The sequence below is a fragment of the Elgaria multicarinata genome, chromosome 1 (assembly GCF_023053635.1).
Source record: "Elgaria multicarinata webbii isolate HBS135686 ecotype San Diego chromosome 1, rElgMul1.1.pri, whole genome shotgun sequence".
In the NCBI taxonomy this organism is placed as follows: Eukaryota; Metazoa; Chordata; class Lepidosauria; order Squamata; family Anguidae; genus Elgaria; species Elgaria multicarinata.
In genome coordinates, this window is record NC_086171.1 from 139,304,479 (window position 1) to 139,329,792 (window position 25,314).

At 39.0% G+C, this 25,314-nt stretch overlaps 1 protein-coding gene across 4 annotated transcripts; it reads left to right on the forward strand.

Moving 5' to 3' along the window:
* The first annotated feature begins 4,187 nt into the window (after positions 1-4,187).
* SERBP1 (SERPINE1 mRNA binding protein 1) lies at positions 4,188-24,118 on the forward strand. Of its 4 annotated transcripts, none has more exons than XM_063137654.1 (10): positions 4,188-4,726; positions 12,958-13,111; positions 13,540-13,686; positions 13,811-13,906; positions 14,659-14,733; positions 17,477-17,654; positions 19,077-19,124; positions 20,875-21,048; positions 21,859-21,912; positions 22,662-24,118. In XM_063137654.1, the coding sequence occupies exons 1-10, from the start codon at positions 4,306-4,308 to the stop codon at positions 22,716-22,718; spliced, it is 1,404 nt and encodes a 467-aa protein (XP_062993724.1). In that variant the 5' UTR covers positions 4,188-4,305; the 3' UTR covers positions 22,719-24,118. The 4 variants fall into 4 exon arrangements, with proteins under 4 accessions (XP_062993724.1, XP_062993739.1, XP_062993732.1 ...); XM_063137669.1 differs by having other exon boundaries at positions 13,835-13,906; XM_063137662.1 differs by having other exon boundaries at positions 4,189-4,726; positions 21,859-21,897.
* The last annotated feature ends 1,196 nt before the right edge of the window (positions 24,119-25,314 follow it).

The window sequence follows — 25,314 nt, forward strand, 5'->3', positions numbered from 1 at the left end:
TATGGCACCATGTTTTCTATTTATTTCCTATGTTGAAACTCTTCAAACTTCAAATTCCAACCCAGTACAGTTGCCTATATTTTTTCTAATATACACATACACACAAATAACATACATTCAGATATACAGTACTCTTTATGTTGTATAAATTGTAATTTTACTCTTTCATTGAGTATTGAGCTCCTAACTTAGGCTATTTTACTGTAGATGTACCATAAGCATATCAGTTATATACTAAGACAGATAATTAGTGCATTTCTTTGTTTCTTTAGTGATTTTTTCTTTTTGTTACCTTTATTTTGAAATAAAATAAAATTTCATGGGGAAAATAGATATGTCACATACAAAAATGGCATTAATCTTTGCTTGAATATGTTTGTGTAAAGGTAGGATCACGTGCAAAAAAAAACCCCACTGGGTGTGGTATGGTAAGGGATTCTTTACTGAGCATTTTTTCATTGTGAAATGAAAGCACCAATCTTGTATTGTAAGTATTCTCTAAACACAGATAATGCACCTTCTTTTTCTAGTATTTTTTAAAACTCAGGACCCACAGATTAGAAGGCAGATTATGCCATATGATGAAGGAAATGAACAGCAGGGGACTCTCACTTTAGTGTTGCTAGGAAGAGAGTCCTGCTATTTTTTACCTTCTCCAAACTGGATATAAAAGATCAGGGAAAGGATATGTTCAGTAGTAGGCTTCCTGCTTGCCAGGTGCACTTGGCTCTCGTGAGTGGATTTGTCGACACCTTTCTTGAACAATAAATACCTAAAAGATCTCTATAATTCTTCACTGCTTTTCAGACTTTTGATAATTTGTATTTTGCATTAGATATCAGTCAAACATTTTTTTTTAAAAAAAACCTTTTTTCTTTATATAAGGCCATAATTGTTTTCATTTTGCTGATGTTTTCATTATAATAAGTTTCTTAAAACTTTGAAAAAATAAATACTGTAAAGCCTCCAAAATGTTAATACTTATAATTTTACCTAGATTCTAACTTTTTTTTTACTGTTGAAAAAATGGCACCATATTTTCTGTTGTGTTAAATAGTTCCTTTATTGTAGTTTTAAAGGATTCCTTACTATTGGCCATGCAGGCTAGAAGTGATGGAAGTTCAAATCCAAAACAGCTGAAGAGCACCAGGTTGGGGAAGGCTGGATTAAATGGTGTCTGTCTATTTTGTATCTCCACTATTTCAATTGGAGGACTTTATTCTCAGAATTCCTTTGTTTGATTACAAGATAGGGTGTATAGAAATAGCTTGGAGAACCTGATTCCCTCAAAGCAGGACTTCACAACCTTTGTCATGCTGAATCCTCTTAAATTAATGCTTTCTCTGTTTGAACCACACAAATCTCTAATGCCTATGTACACCAAATAACAACAACAACAACAACAATTTATTTCTTATCCACCTCTCCCTTTGGATTGAAGCAGGGAACATCATTAAGTAAAACAATACAATATAAATAAAATGCATAAAACTTGATTAAAAGATCACATAAAACCGATAAAATGTTAACAATCAGGACATCTTAAAATTCCTGGGTTTAAAATTCATCTGGGTAGGCCTTCTGGAAGAGACTAGTCTTTATAGCTGTCTTAAACTCAGAGAGAGTGTTAAGTTGACGAATCTACTCCAGCAGGCCGTTCCGCAGTCTGGGGTGGCAGAAGAAAAGGTCCTCTGGGTTGCTGGAACATGGGCAGGAGAGTGCTTAAATATCCTGCTTAAAGGCTTCCTGTGAGCAGCTGGTTGGCCACTATGTGAACAGAATCGTGGACTAGATGGACCCTTGGTCTGACCCAGCAGGACTCTTCTTATGTTCTTGTGTTGACTATTGTATTTTACAGCTATGTTGTTTTAAAAATTACTGCGTAAGTCTTAATATGAATGTACAGGTTTCTTTTGAACCCCCTATATATTGGGTCCCTAGCTCCAAAAATATTCAATATATTTGTATGAATTAGGTTTGAACAAAATGTTCAACATTCGTAAGTTTTCAGACTCTAACTGTGAGAGAGCTCATAGGTGCATCTTGTGTACACAACCCATTTAATTAAAAGTATTTAGAAATCGGTTGAATATATTATGTTATAAATGAAGGAATGACAGAAGTCATTAGAAGCAGACTATCCAGTTAATGTTGGTCTTCACTTATTTTAATGAAATTGTTATGGGACTATTATGATGTCTTTTTTATCTGCTCATGATTTTGGTTAGTGGTTTTTCACTTATTTCAATATTGTCTGTTGGCTGTTGTAGCTTTTTATGTTGCTTTTTTCTCATATTGCGTAGATATTAGTACTGCTGTAAATAAATTAATGTGCTGCAAACATATTGATTTATCCACAGAGCAACTTGTGACACCCCAAGGCTGGATTACTGCAATGCATTCTATGTGGGGCTAGTGCAGAACACAGCAGCTCAGTCGTTGTCAGCATGCATTGCTACAGGTCAGTTTAAGGTACTAGTACTAGTGTACAAAGCCCGAAACAACTTGGGACCAGGATACCTAAGGGAGCACCTGCCTGATCACTGAGGTCATCAGAGGGCACGCTCCTGATGGTTCCACATGGACCTATGGCCCAACTGGAGTTCACCTGGAGAAGAGCCTTCAGTATGGTGGCTCCCTTCCTTTGAAACTCCCTGCCTCTGGAGACCAAGCAGGTGCCAACACTGCATTGTTTTCAGCACCTCCTGAAAACAGCTCTTTTCCAGGAAGCTTTCCTTGGTTGACTAGCCTCAGTTTTATTGGCACTCTATTTTAAAAATAATAATTTTAATAATGTTTTGTTCTTTTTATCTTTTGTTCATTTTTATTTATTTTTTATTTATTTATTTATCATATTTATACCCCGCTCCTCAGCCAAAAAAGGCTCTCAGAGCGGCTTACACTTAGCAAAAAAGACAATCCCTGCTCTCAGGCTTACAGTCTAATAAAGACATGACACACAAGGAACAGGAGTTCAGGAGGGAGGGAATCTTGTTGTTCATGCTCCAGAATCTACCTAGATGTGGAGTGGGATACAAATGTTGTAAATGAATAAATGAACTCCCATCAGCCCTACCAGTAAAGCCAATAGTCAGGGAAGACAGGAGTTTTAAGCCAAAACATTTGCAAGACCACAAGTTGCCCACCTATTTTAAAGAGTGTATAGGATTACACTGCTTCAAATGCAGTGTAATCCTATGCATGTTTTCTTGGAAGTAAATTTGTGTAAGGGTGCTTCCAGATTAGTCTTTTGTCCTGCCATCCTTCTGCATCATTCATGGAATTCTATGGAAGCATGTGTGTCCCGATGACATCATCTTCCATTTGTAATGTTTTCCCACCATTTCTTTAATTTTTTGAGTACGTACAGACAGAGGATTCCTATTACTATCAATCAAAGGGCATTGTGTACTTATTTTGTCTTCTCCTCTTTAACATACTTTTTCTAGAAAGAAAAAAGATGGAAGCAGTGGGAAAACATGGGATACAAATGGAACACGTCTGGACGCTCCATCAAGTACTGTGTTTGAGATAGGGCAATTGCACCTCTTTCTTACCAGAAACAAAATAGGTGAATAATACATTTTGATTGACAGTGCTGGGAGCCCTCCATCTGGAAGCATGCTAAGATTTCAGCTTCATCGTGTACAGGTATAGATGCAGGCAATGTGCACCTGTATAGTAAAGGCATCAAGAAACGACTGCAGCATGAACATGGTTCAGTTCTGAGGATGCTTATATAAAATGTGTTGTATATACCCGTAAAGATATGTGTGAACTGAAGCTGTCCTAAGTGATCTGTGGCAACGGATCTTGAGTAAGCAGCAGCAGTTGCTTTGGCCTTCCAGGTTTTCTGGCATGTCTGCAGGGAACAGCATTCCTTGATTTGCTTGAGGTTAAGAGAGGGTGTCATTAAAACTTAGGGGGAGGAAAGGAAGCGTCTGCCTCCTCTTTCCAACCGTTTCTCAGTGACAAGAGGCTGTTCTGGGACAGGGCTTCAGGGGGAGGTCGCCTTCATCTCCCCTTTTCTCGCCTCCTTGATGCTGCGGTGCCTGCTGGGATTTGTGGTCCCTCCCTACGAGGAGAGACGGTTGCTCGGGCAGTCGGGATTTTGGCCTCCAGCTCCCGAGATCCTCTGCGGGCACTAGTGGCGTCTGTTGCTGTTTCCCGGATGTCACTCTCGCCGGAAGAGAAGCGAGTTTCTTTGGGGGCCGGCCATCTTGTGTGGGCAGCAAGCAAGCGCGCAGGGGGTGGGCCAGGGGCCTGGGCAGCATCGGAGGAGGATCCCACCGAGAGGGGCCCATCATGCCCGGACACCTGCAGGAAGGCTTCGGTTGCGTCGTCACCAACCGCTTTGACCAGCTCTTGGACGACGAATCCGATCCCTTCGAGGTGATCCAGGCGGCCGAGAGCCGCAAGAAAGAGAGCGCCGGCGGAGGAGGTGGCGGCGGTGGCGGCGGCGGAGGAGGGAGCCACCAAGGTAGCCGTGGAGGTGGCGGCGGGCAGGTGGCCCAAGCCAACTCCTCCTCAGGCGGCGGCGGCGGTTCAGGCCAGGCGGGCTCCGGTGGCGGGAGTGGCAGCGCGGCTAAGCAACTGCGCAGGGAGTCGCAGAAGGAGCGCAAGAACCCTTTGCCACCCTTCGCGTCCTCCTCTGGGCCTGGCGGCGCCGGTGACCGAAGGGAGGATGGGGGCGGTCAGCCTGGCTCCGCGCCCCTCAGGAAGGAAGGTGAGTGGCGGGATTTCGTGTGTGCATGGGGGTGGGGGGGTGAGGTAGAAGAGCAGGGCCCCTTGCAAGGTCAGCGCCTGCATTGGGCGGGCGGAGAAAGCCTGCGGGGCCTCCCCCCCCGGTCAGTAAGTCGAGCTCGCGGCGGTCCTCCCTCGCAGCTCCCCACCGCCTTCTGAACAGCACGTGGTGCCGGAGCAGGAACCCCCCCTTACACACACACACACACACACTCCTACACATTTTTCCTGGTGGACCCAGCAAAGGCAGACCCCTAAAGAGACGTGAACCTCCCCCCTACGTTTCCTAAAAGGGTGTGGGTGGGTGTAGAGCTGGCTCTGCTTGGCCTGAGTCGAGCCACCGCGTGTGAACGCGCGCCGCATGGGAGGGAAATGCGGGGGGTGGGGAGCCCGCTAGGCCAGGCTAGGGGGCCCTTCAAATTCGCAAGCCGTTCGTGGGGAGGCAAGGCTTGTTCCGAGGGGCGTGCGCCAAAAAAAAGAGGCCCCTTGCGCCGTGATGCCTTGGCCCTCGAGAGATCTTCGTTTAAAGGAGGGGGGCTTAGTAGTGAGATGTTTCTTGAGGGGGTGGATGTGTTTCTAGCTGGAGGTTTAAAACGCGGGTTTATACATCGAGAGTGGTTTTGATGGCTCGTTTCTGTAAAGCTGCCTGTCTTGAACCAGAAGAAGTACGATGGACGCGTGGCGGGGCTAATGAAGTTTAGCCAATTTATACCTGGGCCACGTGCGTTACCCGCATGTTGCTTGTCTGGTGGTTGGGCTTCAACTATCTACTGCCGCCTACTAGGGCTGAGCGAAGAGACAAAATGGAGCTCTTTAAGAGGTTTAGTTGAGGCCTTGTACGGTAACATAGGAAAGGAATATTTTAATAACTTTTAAAGTTTTAATTGCAGACATGCAACACAATGCTGTGGATGCTTACTAGGAAGTAAGCTTCACTTCAGTGGAACGTGCTCCCAAGCAAATGAGAATAGGTTGTTCTCTATTTAGTAAAATATTTGCATTACTTTTCTGATTAGGGTTTCAAATGATTTATGCTTATTCTGAGGCGAAATATTGGGAACTGTGCACCACTGTTTGAATTCTCCTCTTCCTTTGCAAGTTGAGTAGTATGCAGAACATGGCATTTGAGATGGGGAGTCAAACCTAGAGTTTTTCAAAGTGTATTAATTTTTCCTATCATTTTAAACTAATAAAACACCCTACATATTTACTGTGAGTTGGGCTTTCAGAATATTAAAAAAAAATACATTGTGACATTGGCTTTCTTCCTCTTCAAAGTTGTACAGAAGCATAAAATGAAGTATTGTGTATTCTTATAACAATGGCAGTGTTACCCATGTGCTTTTATTAGGGGAAAAATTCTGACATAGCTTTAAAATTGTTAAATGTAGTTATAGTCAAGAAGTGAGATATATATGTTCTTATGTATGAATAATTAACATTTGTTTATGGGTCAATAAAATTGTACTTTTAAATTTTTGTGCAGTAACATTTTCTCGGGTATATTCTTCAGATTACTTAATACAAATCAATAGCTACTTACTGTGCTTAAGTCTTGCCTTCATTCTCAGAAATAATTGGTTAAAAAAAGGAAAGTGACATTCTTTCTAAAAAAAAATGCATTAGGACTTAATCAGGGTTTCTGATTATGGAAACATGCACCTGTAAGGCAACAGCAAATAAAAACTTCACACCAGGTACTAATTGATATAGCACAATTGTCATAGCTGTCAAATACAAGTACTTAAACAATGTATTTGCTTTTATACTGAAGATTAAGCATGTAAGCTATGCTCAATAACTGGCCTTTAAGTCATACATACAGCTTTTCTGTCTGCTTGTTGACCCAATGGTGAAAGGTCTCCTCCCTCCCCCTACTTTTGTGCTCTTGTAGTGACTCCATTAACTATAGTAATGGTTAATTAGGGAAAAAGTTGGTGGAGTGATTGGCCTGTTCTGAAGATTGATTTAGGGTGCACTCACATGCATGTTTAGACAGAAAAATATTCGACAACACCCCAGCATTCCCCAGCCAGCATGGCTGGCTCAGGCATGCTGGGAGTTGTAGGACTTTTTTTTTTTTGTCTAAACTTGCATAGGATTTTGCATCCTTAGTGAAACAAGTGGCTGAGAAGGAGGTGATTGGTTATAGAAAATGAACTGAAAGTTGACTTGAAAAGTTAATATGCAAATAGAACTCTTAATAATGAAAACATTTGTAAGCTTTATTGTGCTATGTAGATTTACCAATTTGTTTACCACATTTTCTAAAGCAGCTGTTTCATTAACAGTGTCAAATGATTTACTAATATGATGTTAAAACAAATTTGGGGGGGGATACTTTTGCTGCATTTTATACTTTTTATGTTTTGGAGAAGGTTCCCCCCCCCTAATTTAAATAATCAAATGGTAAGATGTGCATCAGGAAGGAGACATGATTTTGTGGTTAAGAACTAAGCAAAGACTTGGAATATTTACACTTGGATCCAGGTATTATACTAGTACAATTTCTTCTGAAGTGCATGTAAAATATACTGGTAGCATTTGAGAACTTAATGTCCTCATTAGCCTGTAAAAATTACCAGATGCATATTCCTGTACAGTGTACTTTTATGATTACATGTGAATATCATTATTTAGATACTCAAGTCTGCTTGTACTTACATTTTCACATGAGGTAGAGTACTACTTAGCTTAAGTTTATGAAATTGGGTGAAGAATGCCTTTTACAAGGTATCTAAGAAATAAAATTATTTCAAATGTAAGATAGCTGTGTTTCAGGTCCACATTTTTCTGTGTCATTATCTATTCATGGAATAATATTTGTATACCCATCCTTTCATGAAACTCAGGGCAGTCTTCATGGAATTCTCAGGAAATTCTGCAACAAATTTATTGGCCAGGCCCAACTATGGCATGCACCAACAACACTTTATGTAATTTAGGTTTTTATGATGAAATATTTGAAGCTGATTCTGTGTTACAGCAGTTGTAGATATTCTTTTTTTTAAGGTTCATTGCATATACTTTGTCTTCATGTATGACATGAACCTTTTTTGAGGCAATCCATTAATGGTGATAACTCCATTACCTTTGATGGTGTTATAGTCCAGTTGTGATGTTCTAGAACTGCCTTTATTATTACAGAATGTGTAATAATTCTGTGAATTCAGGAAAAAAAAACTTCGCATCGTTTATCCAAACATACATATCTTCAGAAAAGTAAAAATCAAGGTGTGGTGTAAGTTGCTCACTAATATATTTCTCCTTTTGGCATGCTCACTAATATATTTCTGCTTGGCAGTGCAACATGAGAATCCCTTCTTCATCACTGGAGAGAGAAAGGGGTGCATTTTGAGCAAGTGACTGCCTCCTCCAAAACCCAGCATGGCCTCCTTCCTTCCCTGAATTCTGTAGTGACTAGGGGGGATGGTAGCAGCCAGTGGTAAATGCAAATTATGATCCCCCTTTACATTGTCCTTTGAGGGAAAAACTTTTTTTTTAGAAAATAAGTGGTAAATGTCCCTTTGCTGAACAGTGCCACACTACAGTTGTAAATAGATTAAATAGGGGTTTTAAGCAATTCTGATAGAACGTGTATTGCTTGGAGTTTGTCTTGCTGACAATATGGTGTGAGTGTGTGTGGGGTACTGGATACTACTGGTTCCTTACAGATTGTAAGCAAATCCTGGTCTAGTCAATTTGGTCTTGTCAATTTCACTAGACTTGCGGGACTACTAGAGAAAATGCTTCAGTTATATTTGTATAGTGATCATGTTATTGTCATTGGATCAGGAGTAATGTTGTAGTAGCTGTAAAGTAAAAATTCCTGTACAGAAATAATGTTTTATACATAGCCCTGATCATCTGCAATGTCTATAACACAGCATTGACCAGTTGAGTTAAAGCATCTTGCTGAATAGTGGGCCTAGAGCAGTTGTGCACGATGCAGTATGTTATACTGGGGGAGAGCATTGGGTAACCAGCAGGTAGTGCAGACCTTTTTACATGTTTAAGGTGTTTTTCAGCAGTAAACGGATGTCAAAACCTGTGCTGTTCCAGTGGCACAAGAGCTCCTTTCAGCCACCTTAAGTAGTCTGATACTGTGCAAGTAAGCTGTTTTGTCTGGCTTTATAAAATGCACTAGAGTGTTTTTATATTGCTAGTAAGTGTGTAATCTAGACCAAAACTAACAGTGGCCCAGCAAAGGCTATCATATCTCTTTCATTTTGAACTGTTACAGAAGCAAATGTCAGTGGGTTGGATCCAGATTAAATTAGTCATGCTGTTGTCCCGTTGAAACCTATGGGACAAGTTAGTCTTGATTGACTCAGTTGGAACTAAAGCATGACAAATGTAGTTTGGAACTATCCTAATGTCTTAAATTATATGGTGCAACTGTGTAATACTTTGAGAAAGAATGTTATGTCATTGGTACTACTTTTTTAAAACCCTTGAGTATTCAAATGCTGCTTAAAGTGCAGTTCTTACTTATTGCCTTTTCAGTTCCAGGGCAGTATAATCATTGGTAGCCAAAATTTGCAAGAGCTCTCCCTCTCACATTGAGGAGAAAGAGAGGAGTGTTGTCTCTGTCACAATGCATTGGGGGAAATTGGAAGCAATGGACAATCTCGCTGCTTCTGGAGTGCCTCCAGTTAGAGATGTGAAGGCCCAGGGAAAAAAACATTTTTTCCCTGAAGCCTTTTTTGGTTCCTCCCCGCTCCTCACCCAGATGAAGAAAAAATGGATTATGGAACATTTTATTTTAGCATGATGAATAAAATGTTTAAGACAAGGTGTTCATATATTTACTTCTCCAAATTCTTTTTCAAAACTATCAGGTTATTACAATTTCTGTGCACTGAGGACAAGCAAGTCCTAGGTTGCAAACTGAGAGTACAATGCTCAAATGCAAGAGCAAGATGCATTTCTGCCTCTAGGGGGCTCTGCCATTGAAGCAGAGACTGAAACTGATAGTGATAGCTATAGCTCAGAAAATGAATCTGATTAAATTTCATGCATATTCATTGAACGTTGGTCCCCCCCCCTTTTTTTCTCAGTTCTTTTTATAGAAATGGGTGCTTTATGTCTGCTTGACACTGGAGGGCTAGCGGATACATAAATAATTTTCTTTGTTACTAATGTTGATGGTTTCTTCTGGGTTTTTTTATAAATAGTTTCTTCCCTGCTCCTCATAAACTGGCAAAACCATAGAGGTTCCTTACACTTCAGGAGATTGTTACAGTGAACCTCAATTTGTTACCAACAAAAAAGTAAAGATTTAAAAAATTAATTCAATAATTGTTTGAATACACTGTACTTTTAACATATCAAATGTATGGTAATAATTTTATGCCAAACCAACTTGTACATAATTACATTTTATGTTCCTAAAGTAACAAAGTGACTTTCAATCTGTACAAAGTGATAATAATGTATTTTTTCAATTTTTCTGAAAAATTCGGTTTCTCCCCAAACCCCTCCACGCACCCCTGGAAAAAAAAATTTTTTTTTCATGGCTTCAGAATTTCTGGAAATTTTACATGACTACCTCTAGTGCCTAGCATGATTCTGAACAGGGCTCCTGCCCATGTCTCACCTTACCTTAGGGTAGGCTGTACAAGGACAAGGATACCTGTTCATTGAAGTGGCAGAAGCGAACAAAGTTGCATATCCTGGAATTGCAAGGACAAGCGGCCACAGAACGGTACAGAGGAGAGCCATTATGGGTACAATCAGAGCACATTCTAAGATATCCAACAGCTTTACCATAGGAAGGCACTCTAATCTTGACTTCAAAAGGGTAGGATGTACTGGCCAGGGTGACTAGGATGGATTCTTTGCTTCCTGTGGGATATGGGAGTCCTTGCTTCCTGTGGGACAGGGGTTGGTAAGAGAGCAGGCATAACCTTGTTGAGAGCGTGAAAGTTAGAAGGGGGAATGGGCAAGGAGGATTCTGCCATGGTACCTAGTGATGTGAGAAGGGATTGTGGAATTAGTTCAGTGATGGTTGACAGGAACTCCATTCTCATCAGAGGCCACAGCAGGTAGCCTCAGGAGTGGGCTTGGACCTGACACAGAAGCTTGCCATATAAAAGATATGGTCACCAGTGGCAATCAATTGAGTATTTTTGTGGACTGCCGGTCAATTCTGTTTCAGAAAGAGCCAATATTATTCCAGCTACACTGATCAATAGTTTTAATAAACAATAAGCACTCTTCTAGCTATCTTGTAATAGCTTTTATTTCTTACCCAAACTGTACAGTCACATTATGGAGTGCATTATGGGTCACACTCATAATGTATGATCTGTTTTATTAGAGGAGGCTATTTCTTAATCTAATTTGGAGTTTTGTTTCCAGCGGTTTCAGGGATGTTTCTGACATTATTTTTTAAGACACACAAGTGTGAAGTCATCTAGAATGGGCTTTAGCATTCAGCACAACTCTGAAAGCCAGTCCAAAGCATCTTTTCTATAAAGTGGGCTTATAGCCCATCAGTTTTGCATATGATGCTGGTATTAAAATATTGTTTGAAGCAGCCATTGATGCTAAGAGGAGGAAAAGCTGATTTCTAACATTGAAATATACCTAAGTTTCCTTATTTATTTGAAAAGTTGGGTACTGATCCACAGGAGTTCTAAGCTGTTTTGACACAAGTCTCCCCCGACTTCCATTAGACCAGGCAGCTGAGTACAAACAGCATGGCCAGGCTGCTGGGTAGCCACCATTTACAGCTCCCACACCGGGAAGAGTGGGTTGTGTGCTGGGGACTGTTAGTCTCAGTTGCAGCAATGTTTCTTACTGTGTAAAGTTAATTGGAGAGGAATGCTAGTGCTGCACCCCACAGTGCTTCTACACAGAGAACTATTTCTTTGGGGCCATAGGTCCAACTTACTCCTTATCATCAAGCCATAGTACAAGCCCTCATCTAGCACATTTAACTTGATTAGTGTTTGTACTTAATGCGGGAAAGGGTAGTTCCCTCTTTTCCTAAATGCAGCTCTTCTAGTCCAGCCTTCCCCAACCTTGTGCCCTCCAGTTGTTTTGGACTTCAACTCCCATCAGTCTCAACCGGTGTAATCATTGTTTAGGAATGCTGAGAGCTGTTATCCAAAACTCTGCAAAAGTCTACAAACATTTCTGAAGTGGAAACGCTGACTAGACCAGCTTCTCGTCCAGTCAGTTTCTCTCCTCCCCCCTTTATTCTTAAAAATAAGAACATGTTCTTGAATGGTGGGGTGTTGCTCAGAGGTGGAAGTGCACTTTCAATGTTTTTCTTTCCCTGATAAGGGCTGCCTTTCTGCATATATGAATATGTAGCCATCCTTCTACTAACAAAGTAAAAGTAAATTCTTTGCAAGCTGTTCCAAAAGGGAGGCATGTAATTAGGGGAGCATGGAACAAATTACTTGATAATCTTATCAACACATATGCTGATTGTGAATTTTGTTAAACAGAAAAGAGGACAATAAATATTTTAATAATCTCTGTTTCAGTAGTATATGCTTTGTGGGTTTAGTTGCGGCTTTTCTGGGGTACAGCTTGAAGGACTGTCAACACCTGCAAAGCTAATTTGACCAGACGATGGCTCAGTTCACACAACACTTTACTGTACACCATGTGAAAACTCCACTCAATGGTGGAGTTTTTAGGAGGTACTCGCCACACAACATATTCCAACCTCACCATTGTGTGAATGTGGGTTCTAGCCAGGGAACTCTAGCTATTGGGGAAATTTCACTCAACTCCGCAAGAACCTCCATGGAGTCCTCCAGACAACACTGAACCCAACAGTTGTGCAGGAACTCTCCTCTGCACAGCGTGGATATTCAGGGTGGAGTGTTTTTCAAAAACAAACAAACCCTCCATCGTAGGGTGGAGTTTTCCCTCCAGACAACACATTTCTCAACAGTGGTATAAAAACTCCACCATGGAGTTCTAAAACCACTGTTGAGAAACATGTTGTTTGAACTGAGCTGATGCGTGTACCATAGGCAAAGGCTGTTTTATAATACTGCTTCCGAGTCTTGGATTATTGTTTTTTTTTTTAATTACTATGTGTACCATAGACAAAAACAGATAATACTGCCTCCAAGTCTTGGAAAAACTATTATCCATAAACCATGATGCTTGTACTGTATGTTGAAGAATAGCACTTGCTTTGTGGAAGTGGATAAATAACTTACTGATGCGGATTGCCTTCTATTTTAGGGATAAGACGAATTGGCAGAAGGCCTGATCAACAGCAGCCACAGGGAGACGGCAAGCCTGTTGAGAGGAGGCAAGAGAGACGGCCTCCTCGTGAACGACGATTTGACAAACCTGCTGAAGAAAAGGGGGAAGGAGGAGAATTTTCCGTTGATAAGTAAGAATTGTGTGCTTTAAGATTTGATTGGAGGAGAAAATAGTGCTAAGTGGTCTGTTATTAGATTTAACATGAGATAACATAATGCAAAAATATTTGCCTTACAATGGCATGTTTCTTCATATATTAATAAAAATGCTGAAACCAGTCTGGCCTAGAGATGAATGTGTGATCTTTAAAGATAATACTTTCCAAGAATGTTAATAGTTCTAAAGTAGTTGCATCATCATTTTAAAACAATATTGGGGGTGGGGGGAAGGCTAAGAAGAATAGTCACTAGCACTGTTATGATAAAGTATAATAGGATAGATGCCATATATATCAATGACTAAAGTATTTCAATATTATAAAGATCTGGACTATTTTCATTAGTGCATGTAAAATGCATTTGCAAGTGTAATTCCCAATTTAATTTTTATTTACCATAGGCCCATTATTGATCGTCCGATGCGTGGCCGTGGTGGCCCAGGTGGAAGAGGCGGCCGTGGTGGAAGAGGACGTGGAATGGGCAGAGGAGATGGCTTTGACTCCCGAGGCAAACGTGAATTTGATAGGCATAGTGGAAGTGACAGATCGTAAGTCTTAGACACAATATTTTTGCCATTTAAAGATACATTGCTTCCCAACAGACTAATACTTTGAATATTTGCCTTTGAATTTCTGTGTCCCAACACTATTATGTTAACTCAGTTTTGTTAGTTCTCTCTCACATTCACATTTCAGTGGTCTAAAGCATGAGGACAAGCGTGGTGGAAGTGGATCGCACAACTGGGGAACTGTCAAAGATGAACTAACGTTAGTATTTTGCTTTGAAATGCTTTTTTCAGAGTAAATATAAGTTATGAGCAATGCTATATTATCAAAATTACGTGATGAAAGTTTAAAACTTCACATATTAAGCATAAAATTCAACATGCAAAGTTAGAAATCAGGGGAGGTGACTGGAAGGAGCAGGATTTTCTAAAAGTGTAGCATACAACAACATGGAAAATAGCAAGCATTTGTCAATGGGCCTGTTCAGACAATATGCTAAGCCATGGCTAGGCTGCTAATCCTTTTGCAGCAAATGGTTAGTGAGCATATTTAAACCATGGTTATGTAGCAATGATAGTTAGGAATTGTTCTCATGACATGCTAAGTCATGGTTGTCATGACACACTAAGCCATTATGTTTAGCTCAAAATGCTTAACCACCATGGCTTAGCATGTCATCTGAACATGGTCTGCATTATGATTCTGGTGGTTAAAAATGTCAGCGTTGAATCTAAATTGGAATATAAAACCACCCACATTTTTGCTTTTTCAACTTCATTGATGGCATTCTTTATTGAGAGAAATACCATAAGATATTTTATGATAACATTTTTTTATGATGCGGATGCATATTTCTAGGAAGCTAAAGGATCTATGTTTGAGAGAATGAAAATTCTGTGAAGATACACCACATGTTTCCAATAATTTTGAGCCCAATGACTGTTAATTAGCCAAATATATTGAATGTGCTAATTTGAACCACCAATCTTAAAGAAAGCCCCACTTCATTGCAGTGACTTGGATCAATCAAATGCAACAGAGGAAACACCAGAGGGAGAAGAGCATCCACCTGCTGACTCAGAGAATAAGTAAGTGTTAAATTGCCAGGAGTGTTCTTTGGTCACCTGTGAGAAGTTAGGCTCTTGATGAGATAGATCGTACATGTGGAAAAGGCTTGTTTTTTGTTTTGGTACAAAGCGTTTCTTTTAAAAATAGGTATCTCTGAGTGCGAATTTATCTTTTGTTATGTAACAAGCTGATTAAAACTGGGATTTTAATTAGAATTGAAGTTAATCTAAAATTCCTCAAACATGTGAAATTGTTTAGATGAGAAGCTCTGGTTTTGAATTGTAACTGGTGAAACTTGTGAAATCCAAATTTGATCCTGGGGAGGAGGTAGAGTAATTGTAATTGCTTCTTCATCCTGATGTGGCGTAGCAATGCTGTGCAAAACTATTAAATGGGTGAGAAACAATTTGCCTGACTTTGTCATGACCTTTTAGAATGGAAATGTCCTCTCAGGCAGTATAAAAAGAATATATATTGCCTCACCTAAGAAGCTGCTGTGCCAAAATATGTTGGTGCACACCACTCTATGCCATATTTGGAGTGTCAGGTATATGAACTTGGCCCATGCTTGCACTTTGGGAACTTGTTGGCAATACTTCAATTTTTGGTGGGTAGGATCTAATTTAACAGAAGTCTAATCTTGAACTTCTTGCCATTTATTTATTTATTTCATTTATATACTGCCCAATAGCTGAGGCTCTCTGGATGGTTCACAAAAATTAAAACTATAAGGTACAGCATAAAAAATCAAATATAGAATCTTAAAACCACAATATAAAAGTACAACCAGAGTAAAACAGAGCAGCAGTGGAGAGATTTAAAATACAGATTGATAATAAAGATTTAAAACAGCAGAGCTAAAATAGTATGGTAAAATGCTAAAATACTCGGGGGAAAAAAAATTTCTTCACCTGGTGCAGGAAGAGTACCACATAGGTGCCAGGTGAACCATATCATTATATATGTTAGATGCAATATGATGCATTTAAATCATGGCATTGATGTATTTAATCATATCTGTGGCCACCTTGTGACAGGTCTCCATCATATTATTGATACAGCAAGTTGCTCATCACTGTTCTTTGTGCAATTTGAATAAAATCGCCCACTTTTTCGCCCAAGGTAGAAATGAACATGGTGATGAAATCAGTATGAAATTTAAATTAAAATGCCTCTGACAAATCAGTATTTGGAACTATACTGCATCATCTTTCTATTTGGAGGACCTTAAGTGTGGTGCACATACAACAGTTGGCCAGTGGAGGTTAATTTATATTTCTCCATGTGGTGGCTGCCCCCACATGACAATCTGTCTTATCAGCAATTGCATGGAGACAGATGGACTTAAAACAATAGAACTTTTAGGAGTAAGATAATGCATCTGTTGGGAAAAAACAAGCTCTTCCATACTTAATAATAATAGGAAAAGGTCAGAATTATTCCATTAGTCCCATCAGTCACCAGCATCACATTAAAAAACTATACAGAAAACCTTCAGAATACATATATCCACACCAACATCCAGAAAGCAGTCATAATTAAAACATGTTTTAAAGATGTTTTTGTATGGTTTGTGGTTGTTTTATGCCAATAAAGGTACATTGATTGATTGATTGATTGATTAAACATGCTCCATTGTCAGGAAATTCCTGAATCTGTAAAAGACAGCATGACTTGGCAAAGCCCATCATGTCCATCTAGAAAAGGCTCCATGAGAGAATAATAATATGAATAAAAAAATACTATAAAATACATAAAACTGATTAAATACATCTAAAACTAATACATTATTAAAATAACAGTCAGACTTGCTGCTGATGAGGAAAGAACTTGGGAATGAAGAATGATCATGCACAATTTCCCATGTTTTTTGTTCTCTGCTAGAAATCGGTTGTCAGCAATATATTCTACACATAGATTAAAGCCAGATGTTACCCCTTAACCTGGTTCGCTCATAACAACAAACCATAGTTTATTTAACCATAGTTTGTTGAATTATGAGTTGTTGTTATATGCGAACCCGGAACTATGGGTTAACTATGGCTTTTCAGCCACAAACAACCCATGAAGAGAACCTATGGTTTGTTGGATTGAGGCTGTTCGCACAGCATGCCATCCCATAATCCATGGCCTGTTCTAGGGTTGTTTAATTCTCGCATAATGCACTCTTCACTGCATTCACACAACACAAGTGGGTTGCATATTTAATATAGCGCCCACAAGCGCCGTGGCTTGTTGTCAAAACTCGGTCACTGTGGGTTGTTTAAACTGTTGATTGTTAGTCCGTGAAGCCAGAATTAGATTGTTCATGGGTTGTTTCACTGGACTACAGAGGCAGTGGGCAAGAGCAGTCAAAGAACCCAACCAGTACTACAATGCTGCAAAGGCAGTTGTGATACAGGGAGGGAGAAAACAAAGGCTGAAAATAACAATGGTTTGTTTGATCATCTGCTGTAAAAACCCTGGCTATAGGGTAACAAAGTATGGTTTAAATAAGCCATGGGTTAGCTTTATGTGCTTAACCAGGACATTGATGAGTTGAAATTGGAAGATAAGTGTGATAGTAAAGCTTATGTGTTCAAATAAATTACAGCAGAACATTATTTTGTCTGAATTAGAAATTCATGTGATTAAATTTTGTTAAGAATAAATTAGATGGCCTTCCTACTTGCTGTAGTGTTCCTGTGTTCAGACGTCATTCTGGATGTATTACTCACTGAAAAAAATACGAAATGAGTAGCCATCACTGTAAACTTATTGTAGAGAGAATGAAGTAGAAGAAGTCAAGGAAGAAGGTCCTAAGGAAATGACTCTAGATGAATGGAAAGCTATTCAGAATAAGGATCGTGCAAAAGTTGAGTTCAACATCCGCAAACCAAATGAAGGTGCTGATGGACAATGGAAAAAAGGTTTTGTTCTTCATAAGTCAAAGAGTGAGGAGGTAGGATATACCTTGAGATTTTTTAATTGTGTTTTGTTCATACTTTGTTGAAGGTGGGTTTTTTTTTTTTTACACTTTAGGGTATTCTAACCATATTTATTCTCTAGGTCGGTTTTTACCATGTGAGTGCCAAAACTGTGTTTATCCCAAGCTTGTCAACTTTCATTTTGAAACACAATTTTTTAGCATTTGCAGTTGAAGAGGAAAGCTTAGCAATAAGACTAGCATCTGTGTGAGGGTGAGTGGGTGGGGTGTTTCAAGGTATAGATACAGGATATATCCCAACTCCATTAAATTCAATGGGAGATTTCCCAGTGGCGTCTGGATTGCACCCATGATGAATTGAAAAACTGAATCCTAGAGCCAATTCAAATCTGAAATTGTGTGGTACAGTTTTTTTCCTGGATGGTAGTACTACTTCATATGGGTAATTCAAACATGCATTGTTTTACCACATGAAATGTAAGGAATCTCAAGGAGAAAAAAAGGGTTAATTTATGTGAAGTAGTAGCATCCCATCAAAAACATCAAGGTGAATAAAGTTAGTGCTAACGAGGTGATGTATGGGGGAAAAGCATTGGGTTTAAACAAATGTTTGCCTTTTTAAACCCCCTTTTTTTCTCCCAGATGGCAGTGTTTGTTTAGACAGATAAATGTTGGAAATATGGGCATGTGAGATATATTGAACATTGAATATGGGGCTGCAGAGCTAACTGTTTTTGCTGTTGAGCTATTTTATGGTTAATTGTATTTATGCAGGTAATTGTTGATAATATGTCATGCTGCCATTGTAAATATTTTTGTTTCCCTTGGTCCTCTATTTCTTCTAATAGTACAGTTGATTACATAAAATAATCCTGTGTAATGTGTTTAGGATTGCACCTGGATATTTTTTTTGGTGTTTTACGTCTCCCTTAACCCTAAGAGCCAGTTTGCACGCAGTGCATGAGTAGGAGTGTGTGTGTGCACTGCCTCCCTCATGGTTCTTACTTCCACTTCTAATCAACAATCTATAATTGGCTGGATCATAGGTTAATTAAAAGGAGAAATGAAGAGCATGTGGGAGCCAGTGTGCTTGCTCACGCCTGCTTGTACGGGACAAATCGTGGGTTTGCCATGTGAGTCAAGTCTACGATTGCATTGTAATGTCATCCATCTTTCTGCATTTTTTCATGAAGCTCATCTTACGAGCGTTGAATTTGCCAAAAAAAATCATTAGTTTGAAGACCTTAAGTGTCTCATTGCAAAACATCCTCTTCTGCTTGCTGCTTTTGACTTCATCCTTGCTCTGTCCATTTCTTTAGTGACATGTATCCTAAAAGTTCACATACCTAACCATAGAACATGTTATTCCTATATGTAAAGACTCATTTTCTTCCCTTTGGTTTTATCCCTTGCGTGTCAACATTCAACTTGTATCAGACAAAGGGGATGACAGAGATGCAGGGGAGTCCGCTGGAACCCAATGAGGTATTGACCTTTTATATTTAGTGAATGAGGAACAAACTTTGAAAAGCTCTGTTTGAGAGGTTTTTAAGAAACCCATTGGAAATGGGCAATTTAAATCATGAATATAACTCCTGATTGTGAATTCATTAATGAAATCTTTCTAGTTAATATGCCTGCTGCCCAGTCAAGTCAGTCTTGTCCCTGTTAATTCATCTGTGCCTACTTTGTCACATTTTGCCATACATCTCTCTTATTCTTAGTAATAAACCATGTGTAGCACTCTTTAAATAAAAAAGTGAAGGATCTTCACACTGCATCCCAACACACACTTCTACCATAATGGCTACCCAGGTACAATAGTTATATAATCTAAATAGTAAACCTTTATTACTACACCTTTTTTTCTGAAAGAAGGTTTGTATTTCTTTCCAGTAACATGTTTGTGACTCTGATAATAATCCTCCTCCTATGTAACTCTTAAAATATTTGTCAGGGCATGTGATTACTGTGATAATTCCATCTATTTCTAAGATGGAATTGTTTGCAGTTGTTTATGTAGTCAAAATAGCACCACCCAAAACAGCACAAGAGGGAAGTATCAGCAGACTTTAGGGAACTCCAGGGTTTGCAGAAGTACACATTTTGGGAGCAATCGTTAGACACTGTTGTGATGGCCATAGGATTTTTTGGGGGTTTGGGAACTGAGGTTGGAGTCAAGGCTCTGACCTTGGTACCCAGAAACCACTTGCCCTGCCCCCTACTGCCTCGTTACTGGCACAGTTCTCTCATGTTGGCTCCTTCTCTGCGCTCGGGAACAAAGTGCAGAGAGGGTGAAAAGGGGACGGGCCCAGGGGCAGGGAGGGGAGGAGACTGCAGAAGCTCCCTTTATGCAATTTCCTGTGCATCACGGAAAATCAAGCATGTAGTGAAAATTGCAGGACGGAAGGAGAGGATCCCCTCCATCTTCTGACTACCCTGTATTGGGTAGTCGTTAACTTCCGAGATCGGACACTTAGGACTATCCTAGTAGGATTGTGTCTTTAAAGACTCTATGAGGACTAAATGACCTTAGTGGCCACCAAATGTTGAATGACTGTTGGAGAGGAAAACCAGAAAATGAGGGAGGGGTGTGTGAAATGGAATGGCTGAAATCCTGAAGACGAGCACTCCACAGTTACTGTTTTATTGATTTGTGTTTAATTGATTTGTTTTATGTTTTAATTATTTTGTATTTTATCTTTATTTTATTATTGTTAGTTGCCTTGAGTGCTATTTTAAGTAGAAAAGTGGGATATAAACTTAATAAATTTAAATTTGTTACAGGTCCCACTTGTATTGTATTGATACAGTAGTAAATGTCCAGTCTTAAGCATTTCTGTACAGATAATTAAGTATTAAGATTGGGTTTCAAATGTCTTTTTGTAAAGCTCTAATTTTGAATAGATAATTTTGAACTTGCTTTATGAATATCCAGAAATATCCATTTTGAAGTTAATATGCTTAAGTTGTAGTATATGCAGATATTTAAAGGAGTGTCTGATAGTTTAGTCAGCTGTCACTATCAAAATTCAAAGAATTTTGTGCTCCAAATTGAGGTAATCACATTTTAGAGGACTTGTTACAATAGTGATAACTAAAATTAATTTTGATAAACATGCTTATAGGCTTTCAAGCAAGTAATGTTGGTTAAGTGGTGCAATGCTCTTCTCTTGTTGTATTCCTGAATTGATTTCGGCGGTACTTGATCCTAAATTGCTTGCTTTCATTTTAGCCTCATGCTGAAGACTCTGGAATGGATCATCATTTCCGCAAGCCCGCAAATGATATCACATCCCAGCTGGAGATAAATTTTGGTGATCTTGGTCGTCCTGGACGTGGTGGTAGAGGTGGAAGAGGAGGGCGTGGGCGTGGGGGAAGGGCTAGCCGTGGAAGCAGAACTGACAAGGTAATCATTGGATCTATTTAAATGAAACAGTTCTTCATAGATTTACTGACTAGTAATAAAATACGAAAGGGTTTTTAGAAACTAGAAGAGCAAGGAGGTAATTTATGATAGCTGTTTATTAAGTAATAGTGATTTTAATCCTGGGATGTCAGGTACATTTGTTTGCTACCATGAGTTTGAAAGTTGAAAGAAGCTTGAATCTAACCCCTGTGTGTGAGCAGAAGACCCTTCTGTGAGGACTTGGTGATTTTTACTGATTCCTTTTCTCAGCTGCTTCATGCCCCTAAAATGCTGTTCCATAGGGGCCTCTAAACCTTCGGAAGCACTCAGTGCTACACCCAGAATGAGGCAGAAAAGGCTTTATGGATGAGCAGAAGTATTAGATTCAAGCCATTGTTTTCTTGACATAAAAGGTGGAATACCAAGATTCTACCATATGTTACATTAGTTGTCACACAATTAGGTATAACTGAACCATGCCGATTTCAACATGAAGTTCCCAGTTCGTAACAGTGATTTCTTTTGTTATAGCTGTATTTTGGGTAGTGCAGCTTCAAAATAGAAATTGATATCCCAAGTCTCCTATATCACAAACAGGAATGTTTATCTTTGTTTTGAGTGTGCTTTAAAGGGGGACAAAGTAGTCTCCTTTCAGTATTAAATCAGTTGCTGGATGTATTTCTTTGAAAAGTTCTCACTACTAAAAGTCTTGCTGAAAGCAGTTCTTAGAACTAGATTTCTATTTGTGATTTTGCTCATTACAAAGTGTGATCCACACTAATATTTTTGTTTCACTGTGTTTCGTTCTAGTTGGTTAAGGAGTTTGATGTGATCCACACACCCAGCCAGGTTGGTGATTTGATAGTATGTGTTTTTCCATATCCTTTTAAGTTAGACTAGAGTTGTGGAAATTTCTAGATCTATCTCATATAAAATATATAGGAGTTAATATATTGATGCCCTTAGGCTTGGCCTGACATTTTTTAGTAGTGAAAGTCGATATGGTAGTATTGGGATGAGTTTTTTGGGCTTGCATGCAACACCTCTCCCTCTAGACCAGGCTATATAATGTCTTCTGTTCACAGGACTTATGATTTCGTAAAATAACTCCCTATCCACTTTCTCAGCACAATGCATAATTTCATATGCCCCTTAACTTGTCTGATTCCTAAGCTTAAAAGCTTAATGCATCGTAATGTCTATAACAATGGGCACCAGGCAGTGCCTGGCAAAGGACATTCCTCAGGTGGGGCACAACCCACAAAAAGGCACCACAATACTATAAACATAGTAGTGTCAAAATATGCCAATTTTTACTAACTAAACAATGCCCTTCTGGTGGATATCTTCCATAAGGAACTAATAATTCTGTGCACAACTGCTGATGTATAGGGACCTTTTAACAAGATTGTCACTAATAACTTCTACAGTACAGAGCAGAGGCAGAACTAGCCTTTGGTCAACATTCATTGTGGTTTCATAACTTTAGCTATACCACCTCGTATGCATTCATTCATTGGATACAAATGTTTCGCTATTTCATGTAATGCCACAAATGAAAACTGCTACACACATTGACTCTCCAAATGACATACGTCCTATTTTTCTTTCAGTCAAGTGCTTCTGCTCCTGACGTTGATGATCCAGAAGCTTTCCCAGCTCTGTCCTAAACTGGATGCCCTAAGCCAACCCTCTGCCCTTGTTGGGCCCTCCTCTACAAGGCTTGCATGCTTAAGGATCCTAAAAACAACTTAAGAAATTAAAAAGGGGACTCTCATTCATACCATTCACACCTGAAGACTGAATTTTACCTGTTTTGAAAATGAACTTCTCTTGCTACACAGAAGCAACAATATGGTAGTCAGTTTTGTATTTAGAAATGTAATGGTAGCAGGGATGTTTTCATAATTTTTTTCCGGAAATTATGCATTCTTCATGGATACTTTTTTGTATTGCTGCTTGAAAATATGCGTTTCCAAACTTGAAATATAGGTGTGAACAGTGTGTACCAGTTAAAGCTTTCACTTCATTTGTTTTTATTTTTTTAAGTTAGGGTTTTAGATGTGTTTTCCCTGAACTACAAACAATTTTAACTCTTGCACACTATCTTTATTCTAATACTGCTTAGCAGATTGTTTTCAGTCCATGGTCAGCTGGGATATGTACAAAAAATAATTTGGAAAATTGTTAGTACTGTGTGGAATACTAACTTCTGGAGTATTTTGAGTTTTTAATACTTAAATTCAAACTTGGGAAAGTCCATTTTCTTCTATCTTTGGTAGTTTGTGTATTCAAAATCTTTATATCAGATACTTGAAAAATAGTCAAAGCACATTGGTTTATACTCTCAATACCTGCTTAAGAATCCAGCAGCTCTGTTTTGGATAATTGGTCTAAGCCATTTTTTAAAAAAAAAATCTGTGTTACACCTCCCATATTTACCCTTTTTATCTTATTCCCTTCCTTTTTCTTCAACAAAACTAGTTGTCTGTTCGGTAAACTTTGTTTAAACTTGTTGATATTGTTGCTACCGAAATTACCCTGTAGACAGGAGCAACTTTTTTTTTCAAGACATGGGAGGTTGGGGAGGGAGTGGCATCTATTTCTTAATACAGTTGGTTTAAACTACATTTAATATTTGTCTGGCAGTGCAGTATATCTACATAAAAATGCTACCTGCATTGGGTGCATTCAAACATTTTTCAATTAGCTGCGACCATGGTTCTAAAGAAGAAACCAAAGGGCACTATTTACTTCTTGGGAGGAGGATTATTTGACTCGTATAAGTTGGAGAACAAAAGAGCATCAAAACGGGACAACTGTGGTCTCCGTGGGACATAAACCAAAACCTCACCACCTAATTGAAATGTGGATTTTGCTCTGTTACTTCAGCTTCTGGTCTCTGCTAGCTGACAAGTGAATGTTTTATTTTCAGAGGGTGATTGTAAGAAATTCTCCTTTCCACTGTAGAATTTTCTTAATAGAGTATAAATGAATCCCTGTGAACAGGAATGTTACCACTTTCAAAACACAAAAGGACTTGAGCAAATAATAAAAAGGACTACTTAGGTTTTTTGTCTGCAACATTTGTTAGGCTAGAACAGGAATATCCATTTATTTAAGGTTTTTACATTTTGAGCAGCTTGTAACATTTGTGGGTTTCTTAATGAGGTAGAAAACTAATGGTGATGCCCTATTTTTTTAAAAGCTGTACAGAATGGGCAAAAGTATTGGACAATTGAATAGTAAACTCCTTGCTTGCAGTATTCAGCTGACCTGCATAATCTGAATGATTTCTATGAACATTTGTTTACATAAGCAAAGGTTACTGTATTGGATTGGACTCCTGGTACTTTCAACTTTTCAGCATTGTAGTCGGGAAGAAAGCAGATTTTTAAGCGTATCAAATAGATTTTGCCCCAAGGGTGGTTTTTAAGATGCTAAGCATTTTTTCAGAGTTTCTTGGTGCTTAGTTTTGAGATCTCCGATCTTTGGAGGTAGTCAATTTCCTTGGGTCAACAGGTACATAAGTTTTCAGTAGGGTTTTGTTTTTGTTCCCTGCCCCCTCCATCTCACAACATATTTTGGAAGATATTGGGTGTTGTCTAAATCCTTAAAGAACATTTCATCATATAACCACTGTGTAAGTATTCTGGTCCCCAAAGACATGCTTACTGAATAGTTCTTCGTTGTTCTTTATATTCCCCATTCCTTATACTTCCCTTTTCCAGAATAATAATGGCTCTTTCCACTCCAAATCTTACTCCTTTTGTCCATGTTATTCCTGAAAGCCACACATCCCATGCCATGTCAATTTGATACTTGACACATAATTCCTTCATCTGACAGCATACTTGTAATATAGAACAGGTTTAGAAAGACCTTTTAAAGATGGCCCATTTGCTGTTCTTTTAATAGCTGTGTACTTAATTTGTGTCAAGCTGTGAAAAAACTTTCTCTAATATTGGTGCGTGGCGTGTGTTAACAAAATAAAGGTTTATTTTCATGCTCTTTTATAAAAAATGTCATGAAAAGTTGGCATTATGAATGCCTCTAATGTCAGGCATCTTATTTAGTTTCTGGCTTCTAAGCCCCTAAATACTTTTCCAGGGGATGGTCCCCTTGTGGATCCGTTATCAGCAGTGGGCGTTGCTTTGGCAAAATACCTACTTGCATAGTTCTAGTATTAGATAGTAAATGAATTTGACTTTGTTTCATTTTCTCTTGCTTGCTTACCCTGCTGTTGCACCGCTGTGTTTAAGGGTG

Bases quoted from the DNA above. Each gene is read 5' to 3' on its own strand.
- SERBP1 (XM_063137654.1), top strand. From the start codon at position 4,306: ATGCCCGGACACCTGCAGGAAGGCTTCGGTTGCGTCGTCACCAACCGC. The intron at 4,727-12,957 runs GTGAGTGGCGGG...CTTCTATTTTAG, and splicing joins CGCGCCCCTCAGGAAGGAAG to GGATAAGACGAATTGGCAGA. The intron at 13,907-14,658 runs GTTAGTATTTTG...ACTTCATTGCAG, and splicing joins ACTGTCAAAGATGAACTAAC to TGACTTGGATCAATCAAATG.